This window comes from Hesperophylax consimilis, chromosome 7, assembly GCF_061612785.1.
Source record: "Hesperophylax consimilis isolate HC1 chromosome 7, BYU_Hcon_1.0, whole genome shotgun sequence".
Classification (NCBI taxonomy): domain Eukaryota; kingdom Metazoa; phylum Arthropoda; class Insecta; order Trichoptera; family Limnephilidae; genus Hesperophylax; species Hesperophylax consimilis.
In genome coordinates this window covers 27,552,767-27,567,436 of record NC_142842.1, presented here as the reverse complement: position 1 = coordinate 27,567,436, position 14,670 = coordinate 27,552,767, and the positions used below count along the sequence as shown (strand labels likewise).

General features: G+C 32.2%; 1 protein-coding gene across 2 annotated transcripts; it reads left to right on the top strand.

Annotated features, from left to right (window-relative positions):
- The first annotated feature begins 2,144 nt into the window (after nucleotides 1-2,144).
- Nucleotides 2,145-10,870, top strand: LOC149422587 (gamma-glutamyl hydrolase A-like). Of its 2 annotated transcripts, XM_089633864.1 has the most exons (7): nucleotides 2,145-2,245; nucleotides 2,276-2,425; nucleotides 6,716-6,766; nucleotides 7,723-7,952; nucleotides 9,333-9,439; nucleotides 9,574-9,665; nucleotides 10,023-10,870. In XM_089633864.1, exons 1-7 carry the CDS (start codon nucleotides 2,184-2,186, stop codon nucleotides 10,345-10,347), a joined length of 1,017 nt encoding a protein of 338 aa, XP_089489990.1. In that variant the 5' UTR covers nucleotides 2,145-2,183; the 3' UTR covers nucleotides 10,348-10,870. The 2 variants fall into 2 exon arrangements, with proteins under 2 accessions (XP_089489990.1, XP_089489989.1); XM_089633863.1 differs by having other exon boundaries at nucleotides 2,154-2,425.
- Nucleotides 10,871-14,670: the final 3,800 nt, after the last annotated feature.

Sequence of the window (14,670 nt, the reverse complement as noted above, 5' to 3'; positions counted from 1 at the left end):
GTAAAGCAGCCGTGCACAAAAATTTCCGACGAGCGGCCCTGGTGTATTGGACAGACCTGTGGTTGCATTTTCCCTAGCAAATATCTAAAATAAAGTGGGAATCTTAACGACATTATGTAATGGGCGGACCTACGGTCGACGTTGCCTTAGCAAAGCAAAGCAGTTTTGGGGGTTTATTTTATATTTATGATACAATATTGTATTTGTATGCCTTTCTTGAAAGAATTGAGTTTTTTACGGACAAAATTATTTATTCGATTCATATTGTGTGTTGTTTGCGCCCGTACATATGCAATATGAATATGCATAAAGTTATGAAGCCGAAATACTTGATCAACTGAATAATTATTTTTAAACAAAGAGTGTAGCAAATATTATGAATATACATGTGCTACTGATATGATTTGAGATTTTCACCACAAAAATATTATAGTGATTTATTTTTGGGTATTATGCAATAAAACAAAAATATTGATTTGATGTGCAAACTTAAATTACAAACGACCGATTTACGTTGCAACACAAATTTGTCGTATATGTAATTTATTTTGGACATAAGATATGTTTTATATTTCATCACGTTTGCATGATAGATTGGGCAAAATTGATTCGAAAAAATATTTACTCACAAAATATTGTCAAAATTAATCATGAACAATTAAATACGTTTAGCCTATATTTTAACCCTTGATTTACCCGGTAGGTCCCTAGGACTCCATTGAAAACTTTCAGTGCTCATAAAACCGTTCGTTTTTGGAATTACAAACTGTGCGTTCCAGTACCTTCACGCATGCTTCACGCAGTAACGCGCAGCGCCAAACGCAAGGGAGAGCGGACGTCGATGTGCGTGGCTCCGGTAGATGAGCAATCACGCTAATGGAGTCCGTGGGACTCCACCGGGGTATTAATGTTGCAGTTTTAGCCTGTTTTGTGGTATTTTTACAGTATGTTTTTTTTGTACTTTTTTCCCCGGAATAAGAGAAAGTATTGTCACCTTTGTCCACCGCGTCTAAAAGGGAAAACTGTATATATTTGCCATAGTTGTACTAAGCCTGTGTGCCTTAGCTGTACAAAAAAATAAGCAATGACTGTGTCACCAACCGTGACTGGAAGGTCTTGCAAGTTTTTTTCTTCTAACCTTTTTTTTGCTTTTTATAAGAATTGATTATGTATATTTTGTTATATTTCTTTAAAAATCAGTTTTAAAAATTGATTTGTTTTTGAAATGTTGAGACTAGAAGTTAGGGCTCGTGATTTTGTAACAAAAAGTGCCATATTTTAAAAGTTCCTTAATAAAAGGCCGTGATTCTATAATTTTAAGTAAAAACCTATGCCATTGTAAAGCCAAATATATAATTAACAAATGTAACTAGCATTTTTTTATAATGTTTTATTTAATGTTAAATTAACGATTTTATTTCCGGGAGTCCTGGGGACTCCACCAGGTAAATTGTGTAGGTATGTATGAAGTCACCGGGTAAATCAAGGGTTAAAATTCAATAACACTAATATATAAAGTAGCACATATACGTACCGTTTTGTATGAAAAGGACCACGCATCTGTTTTATAATTTATTATCTTTGTCATTGCAACTGTTGTATAATTTATTATCTTTGTCATAGCAATGACTTATGACTTACCTGCGTTATAATATTATAATATAATATTATAATATCATATTATGATTTAGTACGCGGGTAGCCGGTCGATCCAATATCCAACGTATCACAACATTATTCACATGACTTTTCAGCAGTGACGCGTGTCTAGGGAGATTTCCCTAGATCTAGGGGAGAAAAAAAAATTGATGGAAAAGTACAATATCTAGGGAAATTATGAAATGTTGACGAAATTCTGGAGAAATTTAAAAAATTCTAAGAAAATGTAGATATATTTTATGGGGAATGTTTTTAGACCAAACGGAAATATTAGTGCAAATATTCTCTCTGAAATTCCCAAGCCCCCCCCCAAATGGATTCTAAAATCTTGTGGGGAATCCAGTACCTACTGAGCAAATATCATAGAAATTCATATTGAAATCTCGGGTAATTTCTGTTTGAAATCTAGGGAAATACAAACTTTTGGGCATACCATCACTAGTTTTCAGTATGAGAGTGGTTAATTTATGCAGTATTCTTTTAGCACTGGCGTGGCTTAGACCTATTAATAATCAAAAATCAATATGAAGTGGTTTTGTTTGACGATTATTTTACTAGTGTTCCTTTATGAAGGAAGGGCCGCTACCGTCGATGTAAGTTGGTCGAGGGCCACTACTATTGATAATGAGAGACCAATAATTGGAGTCTTGAGTCAGGAGATGTCATACTATCTCGATTCCGTTTATCCTGGAATGTATTCAAGTTATATAACGGCTTCTTATGTGAAATTAATCGAAGGATCCGGGGCCCGGGTAGTTCCTATATGGTAAATACCTATTTTTTGTTATTATTTAATTTGGTAAATGTAGAGAAAATAGGGAAACTATTAATAGACACATTTTATTTTAAAAATTCTTTTCGTCAGTTAGATAATAATGAGAAGTAAATATTTCAGTTTACTGAAATGGGAAACAAATCACATTTTGACAAAAGTTAGTAATAGCTAGTTTTTATTTTTTTAATTAAATCCAAACTAAGAACCTAATAACCTATTTTAAGATTATAGGTTCATATTATGAGTTAAATAAGAGAAGAAAAAAAGTAAACTAAAACTTTTACAATGGTCGCCAAGTGAATTTAATTTTAACCAAATAACTATTAAAATGCATTATTTTCCATTTCTGGAAAATGATATACTTACTTCTCCTTATTATCTAACTACTACCAAGTGTTTTTTAAAGTGCCTACTAAGCGTGTCCCTATTTTCAATTTTCTAACTAATTCACCAACCATCACCCTGTTTCTCGCAGGGGTAAGCAGAGAGGACGGACCGCCAAACAACTCGGTCTAGGCACACACTCCTTGCTTCATTCACATTCTTACATCATATCTTACATACCCAACATAACGCTTTTTTACCTTTTTTTATTCTACTTTTTGATTTCGTCATATTTACAAAAAAAATTTTTTTTTCAAAAATAACTTTTATTTTTCATTTTTGCGCTCTTAAATATGCTTGAATTAATCTCTTGCATACATTAAATTTTAAATTGATTTTGAATAAAATAGGTTGATGATAATAATAAAATTCGAGATAATTTAAAGAAATATTTCTGTTTTTCGGCTTCGACGTTACTACATGAAAAATATGTTTCTTAACTATTGATTTTTAAACATGAAAGTCGATCGACGACTTGAATTTTAAACATAAATTGGTACAAATTGGTGCGGATTCGAAAAAAAATATCGAAAGGCTGAATTCTTGCATTGAATATTTTAGAACAAAAAGAAATCATATTTAGACAGTAACTTTCCTCTTATTTTGAACGTCAAATGTGCAAAATTGAACCAATCTCTAAATAAAACTTTAGATTTGTAATTTTGACACGGACACTTTCTGTAGATATGAAGAGTAGATTTTGTTCGGTAGTCCTAAGTCCAGTACCCACACTCGTTCATGCTCGATGGTTATATTGGATAGCGTGTGGATCCAACGACGAGCGTGGTTCGAAGTCAACACGTTCGATCGAGCCAAACCGTCAAGCATGAATATACGTGTATACTAGAACTTTCAATCCCGGGAATCCCGAAATTTTGTCGGCACCGTAATCCCGGTGCTGCGCTTATCTTAATCCCGGGTTACGGGATGTTTTTTGGTTTCACAAGCTTGTTTCAACCGTGGGAATATCTTTTTTTATCGGCAGCACGACGTTCATTGCACAATATTCTTGAGATCTTGGGATATACGTCATAAACAATTTGGGGTAGGTTTATTCATGTATTCCCAGAAGAAAGGAAAGTTTTATGGAAGTCTGAATAACATTCAGTATTTAGTCTTCTTACATTACTACACAGGAATTGTTCAGGCAGACGAGCTTTCACGTCTCTTTGTTTCGCACATGCAATTTATCTGGCCGTTTTAGATGTTCTCTTCAAAAAATCTAAACCTAAATACTTCCAGAAGATGAAGATGAAGACAACAGACGGTTACTGACAAGTCGAAATGTGTCGAAGAAAAGATATCTTTCTCCTTATCGGAATTAGATATGGAAATTGAATGTCTCTACAAGAGAAGCTAGATAGATGTACTTAATTCCAAAATATTAAAAAAAATAAGAACAAGCAGAGATATACCAAATATCTTGAAAATTAGTTGGCAATTCACTACTTCAAGGATTTGAAATCAATACCACCTGACAGAGTGCTGTGTTTCCACAAACAGTTCTCCAACTCTTTGTGGAAAGAGATTTTAAATAAAATGTTATTTGTTTTAAATCAGGGATTTATTAATACTTTGCGTATTACGGTGGTGACTCGATAGTCGACCTAACTGGGAGCTGGCTAAATGAGATCTGGATACACCAAGTTTGTCTGGGAGCATCCTATAACTGGTCCTGGTGACTACTGGCTACTAGCTGCCATCTTGCGGACTTCCAAGCAAGCTCTATGCACTGCCTTCTATGAGTGCATCTAAGAAGCTCTTATTTCCCAACACCGAGTAAAATCCGAACGGATTTGTGAAAAAATAGTGACTAAAATAAGATCATCACTAAATATTAAAACCTTAGACACTTTGATCATATTAAGGTTCCATTTTAAGTCTCAAAATATAGATTTTTTTATTGTAATTGTTTTTTTCTGTTGGGCAGCTATTTTTCAAATTAGTGGAATTTAATTAATAATGTACGTTACCTAATCTATGTATAATACCTGAAAAATAAAATAAAAAATCATTTTTGCAATCCTTATTTTTTAAATAATTCAAACATTAAAATTCCCAGTGCCAGCATTGGGATCCCGGAATTGAAAAATGCTAGCACCGTAATCCCGGTGCTAAAAAGATTCCCGGGATTGAATGCCCCAGTGTGTACATTGTACATAACACTAGATTGGACTCTTGGCATTGAATTAGAATAATGAAAATTGGCGATGCTAATCATACGACACTTATCAAGAAGAATACGATTAAAATCAACTATTAAAAAAAATACGTGCTCAAGATTGTGTCTTAAAATAACTCGATCGATAAAATTTAAAATAAATTGATCGATCGATATAAAGAGTCAATCAGCTGATATGAAATCATGAAATAATCATGTAGATATATATTAACTACATCGTAACACAATATAATAATTATGTATATCCCTACAGCGCCCTCGAGGCTATTTTTAATAAAAACAACGCTAAACAAATTTTCCAAAGAGTATAAATACATATTTTTTGGTGTTACGCAATGTTATTATGTCAAGAATCTGAATAGTAAAAATATATGCATGCGACGTTGTATGAATGGTAATGAGGCAAGGAGTGTGTGCCATGACCAAGTGTTTGGCGGTCCGTCCACTCTGCCTACCTGGTGAGTTGACTATTTGCAATAGTCACATTCTCATATTCGAGACCTTTCACCTATTGTAATAACTGTACCTTAGTCAGTTGTGACATTTATTAAATTGTTCAGGAGAGACGAAATAGTAAAATTGGGGATTCCAGAACTTTTATGTTGACCTAACTTAGTTTCACATTTCACTCAGGTAATAGGACAACCGTCTTTATACCTCTGTGTAGATACTAAAAAAAACTAAAAAGGTCTCATACGTAACTCATTTTCACAAAAAAACTGGACAACCGACCTTTGACTTCTGAGGTACAGATAAATAGTAAATCAGGACATAACTAAGAATTTTCTGACTGATGTATTCTAGCTATAACGCAAAAATTAATTTGAATACTTACATATAAATAATTTCATAAACAGAAGCTGCACCAGGTTCCTGAGGTAGATTCTCTCTGTGTCGCCCTTGTGAAAGACAACGAGTCAAATGGCTTATATGGCCGTGTTTTGTGACTAGATCTGAATAGGCTAAGTTTCCACTTCCGGATCTCCTTCCCCTCTCCTTATATTCATTCAGTCTTCTGTTACAACACTGTACAAAATTTTAACATAACCGACTAAGTATTTGACCGTTCCTTGTCTTCATCGTTCTTCCCCGATTTATTCTTCCATAGGTAGGTACTAGACACTTGACATTATAATATGTATTATATGCTCTCAATCTCCTCACTGGGTGACGTTCAGAACGGTTCTTATGACGTCAAAACTCGTCCGGAGTGTTTTGATATGTTGGTTATTCAATATTTTTTGAAGATTATTTAATTGTGACTATTTTAATTGTGTCATTAAATTTAAAACGAAGTTGTTTTATGTTACTATTTACAGGTTGCACCTGAAAGTACTGACCTGCGATTTATGTGTAGTTACAGATTGCATCTGGATGTACGGATCTGCGATTTATGTATAATTACAGGTTGCATCTGGACGTACCGACCTGCGATTCCTGAGCTCATTTGGAGTGAAAAATGTAGATATCTTTAAGTTGTTGCTGGAACGATACGGAACAAGTACCTCGTGATATGTTAGGTTGTATATTTAGTGGCGAGGTGTGATAGAAAATATGTTTTGTTTGTTTTTAGTCGAAAAAAATGTCGGACAACTGCGAGGTTCTGTAGGTTAGATGTGTGGCAGGACAACACGACATGTTTCATAGGAATTCCTTATTTCTAAAGTTGATGCATAACGTACCTACTTACATATGTATTTGTTTGTCTATTCTAGGATTGGAAAAGACAAGGCATACTATGAAGATATAATGGGCAAAATTAATGGGTAAATAATTGTTTTAATTTTTCTTACACTACACCGTCCAGGACCGAAATAAATGTTTTCAAACATATCTAATATAACTACAACTTTAACTGGCCCGAGTAATCTATGGAGATTGTAAAAAAACACACAGAATAATATATTAATAACAGATTTTTGTACTACATTTATTTTAAAATGTGTTTTGATACTTAAAAAATGAGTTGACTGAGGATTGAACCGAGGAACTGGTGTACTACTTTACCAACCTTGCCAAATGCCGATCGGGTAGGACCGACATTTATTTCGAATATTAACTTCTGTAATGTCATCCGATTTCAGGGGAATGCGCATTTGTCCACGTGTGTACATGATTTCCACCAAGATTTGCATTTGTAAAATTACAATTGCATTGCAAAGTGTAATTCAAATCGATATATTTAATTAAAAAATCGTTTAAAACATCATCCAGTAATAGTTTTGCAGTACTCGCTGTAAGCGTGGCATTATTTTCAGTCTTAGTTATGTGCATTACATGGTCTTAAATTTAAATATTTAACTGAAAAGTTTAATATTTTGTTCTACCTTGATTTAGCAATTTAATTTTCTTTTCTCATTATTCCATTACTATTTTATGTACCTACTATCTTTATTCAGCTACTATAACCTACTTTGTTTCTCATCTTTTTGATAAATAATTTAACACTTTTGTTGTTCAAATAATTGGCACTCATGACATTTTTGTTAGGTAGGTAATACCTATACCTAATATCTAATTATATTCCGGTATCATGTGTTGTTATGCAGATAGTGGAAAAAATTGCCTGTGACAGACCACGCCATAAGCGCGCTATATTCTCGTGATTTGGCCTATTTCAGTAAATCGTTCGCCATACATTCCCATAAGTAGTATCCCGAGGGATATGCTGAAATAGGTCAAGCCATGATGTGTATAGCGTAATGTGTCTTCACCTTTACAGAGTCCTTTTCCCGGGTGGAGCAACCTGGTTCAACCAATCCGGAGGTTATGCTGATGCAGGAGAACATATTTACAACATTGCGAAAGACTTGAATGACGGTGGCGACTATTTTCCTCTGTGGGGTACCTGCCTCGGATTTGAATTGCTGTCATATCTTTCAGACAACAGAAATGAACATAGGGCGGTGTGCAGCAGTGAGAGAGAATCATTAAATCTCGAATTTAAAAATGGTATGTAATGCATTTTCTACAGCCCAAACCTTACCCAACATTTATAAATAATAATAATAATCATTCTCAAACTATAAAAATATTACCATTTGTTATTTCGGCTACTGGCATTATACCTAGCTCTCTCATTAAAAATTTAGGCGTATTAGATCTATCAAAAAAATTATATATAAAGATGCAAAAGTCGGTCATTTTGAATACATGTAGGATAACGAAAGATTTTTTAAATATTTATGTTGAGGGATCAGTAGGATTTATAGGCCCTGTTAGGAGTTCTACCGAGCCGAACCCTCTGATATGAAAATATCTGGAGTCGGTGAATTATTTTCCCATTTGATCTCTGGTGAGTTCACGTGTTGTTCTTGTATTGTTTTGTATTTATTTTGCTTATATAATGCACTTGCATAATGTTGATTGACTAGATGATCATTTGTGGAAAAGCGTGTGGAAGGGTTTAGTTTTTCCTATGGGGAAGATTTAACCCGGATATAAAATCGGATGTTTAATTAAAATTTCCAGAATGTGGGGAGGTTAGTGCATACCCACACGTCCCATATAGATATATTTTTTTTTTGTATAACAGATTTAATAAATTAACAAATGAGGACAAATATGCAGGGTGTGGTCTTGAGTGCGCTTGGGCCCAGCGCTCACTCAGGAGTGGCGCTTGGTGCTGGTAGGCTGCGGTCACCAACGTATTGGCGGAGGCCATTAGCCATTAAAGTTATTACAAAATGCTCTTTGATTTTTGTGGTGTTACGCTTTGTTACATTTCCTCTTGCTTCTTGAAATCACGATCTGGTCAACCTCGCAGTTTCCAGTTTCAGGGTAGATGTGTAGAGTGCATCTAGATCAAGGATTGTTTGTGTAGCATTGATACTAGATACAATGTCACGGGTCACATTGTGGAAGACTGCGTTGAAATCTGAAAATACCCTCATTTTACCTCCTCCATAATTATGCTCTCTACAGGCTCCGGTCCCTAGACATTCACCTTCCGTTCTCAGTTCTACCAATTCTGCTCCAATCCTTTTCCACGCAGTCAGTCCAGCTCTTCCTCGGTTTGCTTCTGGGTAGCTTCCACTTGACCATGATTTTCGGAGTCCAATCATCTGGTTAAGTATTAAGCCATCATCCCTATTGATGCTGGTTATCAGTTATTCTGTTAATCTACTTATGTCCATTGTGTTTAAGTTTGGGGTTGTTTTTTATGAGCACCACAGCAATGATTTATTAGAGATTAGCATGTTCCGCTATCCCAGGCTACCATCCTTCCTCTAATTCGCAACTTCTTTAGCATAATCTGATATGGGGTCACTATTTAATTATTATTAACTTATTATCATGTTATGCACTTTAACCAGGCATTTCTATCTATAGACTTCCAAACAAGTAAGATGTTCAAAGACGCTCCAAGCGATGTGGTGTCCATTCTATCAAACGAAAACGTCACATCCAATTTCCACTCTTACTGTATTACAGAAGATGTAAGTTTTCATACTTGTAATATTTTTTCGTAGATTTGGTAGGCAGATACGTATTCATTTTACAGGCCACATTTAAGGAAATTGATTTATTATATTAATATTAATAATAATAATGATACATATTTATTTTATAGATTTTGTCCAAATTTTCAAACGATTGGAGAGTCTTATCGCTTAATGACGACGTTAATGGTTTGAAATTTGTTTCGTCAATGGAATCTCAGAAGTAAGTACCCAATTAAATGGTTTGGGTTTTTTAAATATTTGCCCAATTGGTCATTCGTATGCATACGCATGTAGTAGGTATTTAAAATATATTTTTATAACAAGTATTAATGTTAAATGTCACATGTTTCATATTATACAAAACATTGTGTCTGGCCCTAGTAGCTATACAGATATCACTATTTTATATACAGGGAAAAAAAATTAAAATTAATTTATTAGGGTTACTCTTGTATACATGCGAGCATTCTGAGTAGTGGAAAATCCGCCACTGGATACTGGGAACGCCATAACTAGATCTATTTCATAATTTTTCAGCAACTGTAACTACAAATAATATATAATTAATTTATTCCAGCTACCCATTCTACGGGGTTCAATTTCACCCGGAAAAAAATATTTACGAGTGGGTTCGGAACAGAAACATTGATCACTCGGCGAGAGCTATCAAAGCCAACAGATACTTCGGTGATTTCCTCGTCTCCCAGGCCCGAATGAGCCAACACGCTTTCACTGATGTCGACGAAGAAAATTCCAAAGTGATTTATAATTACAATCTCGAGTATTCCGGAATAAAAGGAAGTGCGTACGAGCAAATTTACGTTTTTGCAGGGAACGAGGATTCGAAGAAAATTATGAAAATAAGAAGGACCGAACAAGATGAGTCGGAACCACATGCATAATTATTAGAAAAAATATTATTTACCATTTATTCTATAACAATTACAAATATGCCTGTAGCAGATAGCCATAAATATATATATAAATACATTTTTTTACGTTTGTTGAAAAGGTTGTAAAAGGTTGTGATCTTAGTGGGGTACCCCGTTCTAAGGTTAAATGTATTTGAAACTTTTTCTTATATGTGCTTACTTATGTAGGTACTTATAAACTGGATCAATAATACTATTATTAGAGCTATTTCCACGTAAGGATGAGTTATATAGTCTTGGTTACCATATATATTTTTTATTTTAAACATTGAAAATATAAGAATTAAAAAAAAAAAACAAAAAAGGAGTCATTCATTAAAAATGTGTATTATTTTAAAGAAGGTATCAACGATTAAGATGATCACTATTAAAAATATATGGTTTTCCAATAAGTGGTGTTATTTTATTATGTATATAAATTAAATGTTTATTTATTTTATATACATAAACACACACTTGCCACAAACTACACATCACGTCTTATCACTTATCACTTTCTTATCACTTCTTTTATTTTATTATGTATATAAATTAAAAATGTCAGCTTCAAAAGTAACATCTACCGAAATAGCGGGCTATTCAAAATAACACCTCTTATTGGAAAACCCTACATGTGCTCAGACATCATTAATATAGGTATTGTTTTTTTATATTTGGATGAACGATGATTTATATAATCGTAGGCAATGTGGTCCCCAAAAAGAGTTGCATATTATAGATTAAAAAAGACTTCAATGGAAACTATTGGTTATAGAAAATATAATATGTTCCGAACGAACGGGCATTTTGATTTTGAGATTGGAGTAATGGACGCATGCGTATGCAGAAGAATGAAAAATAAAATGTTCGTGTATTCAGTTCGTGCTTCGTAAGGCGATCACAGTGTTCGCTAGTTCGGACATAGTGTTCAGAATTCAAGATTTTTGCAATATACTATTTGCAGATGGTATACGAACCATCGAACATGTATGAAAATGTAAATTTCTAATTACGTCTGTTCGGCGCTTTCTTATTGTTCGTAAAAATATAAGACTGAGAACAAGAACAATAATTGTCAAAATTAACGTTACCTAACAATTATCATAACATAACATTTCTTGGCTTTATCACCATGGCTACAAGTAAAGGTAAGAATAAGTAAACAAGTACATATATTTAAAAAAAATATATTTTTATAATTTTGTTGGATGTAATAAGCACACATTTTAGAATATTTGATATTTACTTACGTAAAATAAAAGTTATATCTACGCTTTTTAACTTGCTTCCAATCGTAGTTTAAGAAACGCTGCATAGATGGCAGTCATTCGTGGAAAACCTTTTGAAATATCAGTTAAGCTTTCGAAAATTTTCGCCAGGGTCGTCACATCGATGCTCATAGTATATAAATTATTATTTTTTCAATTTATCTAAAAATCTAGTTTATAACAACACAACTCAAAAAGATTTAATTAGCTAATAATTATTAGTAACTGGAAATAGATGTGGTAGTAAAAGGTTATATAAATAATTCATGAGAATATTGATAATCGATAATATTTTAATTGTTTTTTAATATGTTTATTAAAAAAGTAATGCACCATCATTTACAAAACAAAATTTTGACGTGTAAAAATAATTTTATATAATGTAATTTATAAGTTGTATCCGATAATTAAGGTTAGCTTGTGTGTGTGGGGGAGCATTATAATAAATATTATTGCTATTATTTATTTGTTTATTTGTCAGACTTATTCAGTTTATATACATTTCATGATTTTTAACGTGAAATTTAAAATCTGGTAAATTGTCATATATATTTATGAATCTTTCTGGTAATGAATCATAAAAAAATACTCCAATGTATATTTGTAATTGAATTTCCCCATTGTTTTTTTTTACTTTTTGCAGTTGACATGTTGAGTTTTATTTATTACAAACGTGCGATTTCTTAAAAATAAAAATAGAATACTGTCACAATTCGTAAACATCTTCTAGAAAAAAATCACTCACTCAATGATAATACTAAGCCAACCCCATTACAGATACAAGATAAAGGCCGTAAACTCAATCTTTACGAACAGTTGGAAATAAAAAAAACCTAATAGCCCCAAAGCTAGTTTGATAAATGAATAAAAAATATAATTCACTCGCCTCTCGTCTAAATTATTATTTTCCTTACTTTAACAACCTTTAGTCAAATTTAAACAATGGAATTTTTTTTATTTTTTTTATTTTTTATTTTTTATTTTATTTTATTTTTTTATTTATTTATTCACATTTAAACCCGCTAAACTACTTACGTAGTTTGTCAGCAGGGACATAGAGACAACATTTATACACTCATAAGATACAATTTGAAACGGTACATAATTACATAAATTGGTTACATTGCAGAAAAGTTTAAATAGCAACATAAAAGCCTTATATAATAAGCAAGTAAAAATAAATGTATGAACAAATTAGTATTATCAACAAGTACATCAATAGTTTCATAAATAGAGGTAGGTAGTCAGGTATTACAAAATAACTGTTTTTCCATTTTCTAAGAATATGAATTCCATTTCAGGGGCATCAGTATAGATCATTATTATCCAATAACCATTTCCTTAGATTATATTTAACATTAGCAGTATACATGTTATTATTTTTAATTGTCATTGGTAATAGGTTAAAAATTTTGGGTACTATATAGTTTAAAGTTCTTTCACCATATTTATTAGTACATTTTGGAACTACCAGTCCTTCATTTTGAGTGAATCTTGTGTTATGTTTATGGCAAACTCTTTCCCTATACAATGAATCAGACAATATAACATTTTGACTTACAATATTATAAAACAATAATCCTCTGACAGGTAAAACATTCAGGGACTTGTATATTAATTTAATGTTACTTCTGTGTTGATTGTCATATTTATGGATTAACAATTTTATAATGGAGTTTTGTAATGTTTGTATATAGCTTATATTAGTTGTTGTTGGAAACTTTAAAGGGTAATTCAATTATGAATAACCGTTAATAATTTTACTCGGAAATCGATAATGGCATTAGTAATAAAAATTAAATCAATTTGTTTTCATTTTTAGTACCTATATGGAAGTAATGTAAATATATAATCTGGAAATGGCTTCACCATAGTTTTATAATGCCTTCACAGGGCTAAACAGCTGTCGCGCGTAATAAAAATTACACAGCAGAACTTGTTTTTAAATAAACAGTTTTTTTGTAAATTTAATAGGAATATTATTGAATACATAAATGAAAAAAATCTTTCTTTCAGTTTAATTTCGAATAATTTTCCCATTCTTCACAATTCACATTAAAACATCTACTGAAAATATAAATTAAATACCTATATAAAATGAACGTAATAAATGACACATTCCCCATACACCCAAGCATAGCTTTATTATGGTGGTACATCTTATGTATAAAATTGGCTGAAATAATTACTATATTTTCTGTTAATTATTTAATATTATTTTTTTAATAAAAACACACATACACACATATACACACATACACACGATATCGATCGGAAAAATACTGTAAATAAATTGGTGTTTGAGAAGCGAATTTCTTTTATTTTTAGCATTGTATGATTTATGTAGATTAGATGGAAATCAATTCGCTACTGACTTTCCTTTTATTTCTATCCCATTTAGCGTGCTCTCTGTCTCTCGTACTTACCTGACATCGAATATCGCCATAATTTGAATTTTAGTTCTCTACATATAAATTAAGCAAAGAATGGTCAAACTTTTGAATCACGAAAAACGCCCACATGTCATTTCTTGTGCCTTTTTAAATTTTGCAACCGATTGATTATAAATTTATGTTCTACGACTTGACTTGTTGAAATGTTTGAATATTAAATAAAGTACACAATAGGCTACTATTGGACGCGTACATTTCATAATCCATCACAAATATATAAAAAAAATTCAAGTAATTTTGATTTAATATTATTCATAAATCTGGATTCTGCACTGTGAAAAATCAGAAAACTAGAATTAAAAAAATCTGGATTGCCAATTCTATGTACTTGTATTTATTCTATTAATTATTCTATGTACTTTATTCCATGTACTTGAATTTATTCTATTAATTATTCTATTCACTTTATTCTATGTACTTATATTATACTATTGGATACATTCGTAATTTTCATATTTGATCGTATTTTACGTTTTCTTGCAAGACTTACGAGAAAGAGGATAATGAGCCACGTTATGAACCACAGATCAAAGAAATAAGTGAATAGATTTTTAAATGCAAGCAGTTTATCAAGTATAACATTAACACATATA

What these genes read in the sequence shown, in the direction of transcription:
- LOC149422587 (XM_089633863.1), top strand. Translation starts at nt 2,184, where the DNA reads ATGAAGTGGTTTTGTTTGACGATTATTTTACTAGTGTTCCTTTATGAA. An exon ending in ATAATGGGCAAAATTAATGG is followed by an intron (nt 6,767 to 7,722) that starts GTAAATAATTGT and finishes TCACCTTTACAG; the next exon opens with AGTCCTTTTCCCGGGTGGAG. An exon ending in CTTACTGTATTACAGAAGAT is followed by an intron (nt 9,440 to 9,573) that starts GTAAGTTTTCAT and finishes TTTATTTTATAG; the next exon opens with ATTTTGTCCAAATTTTCAAA.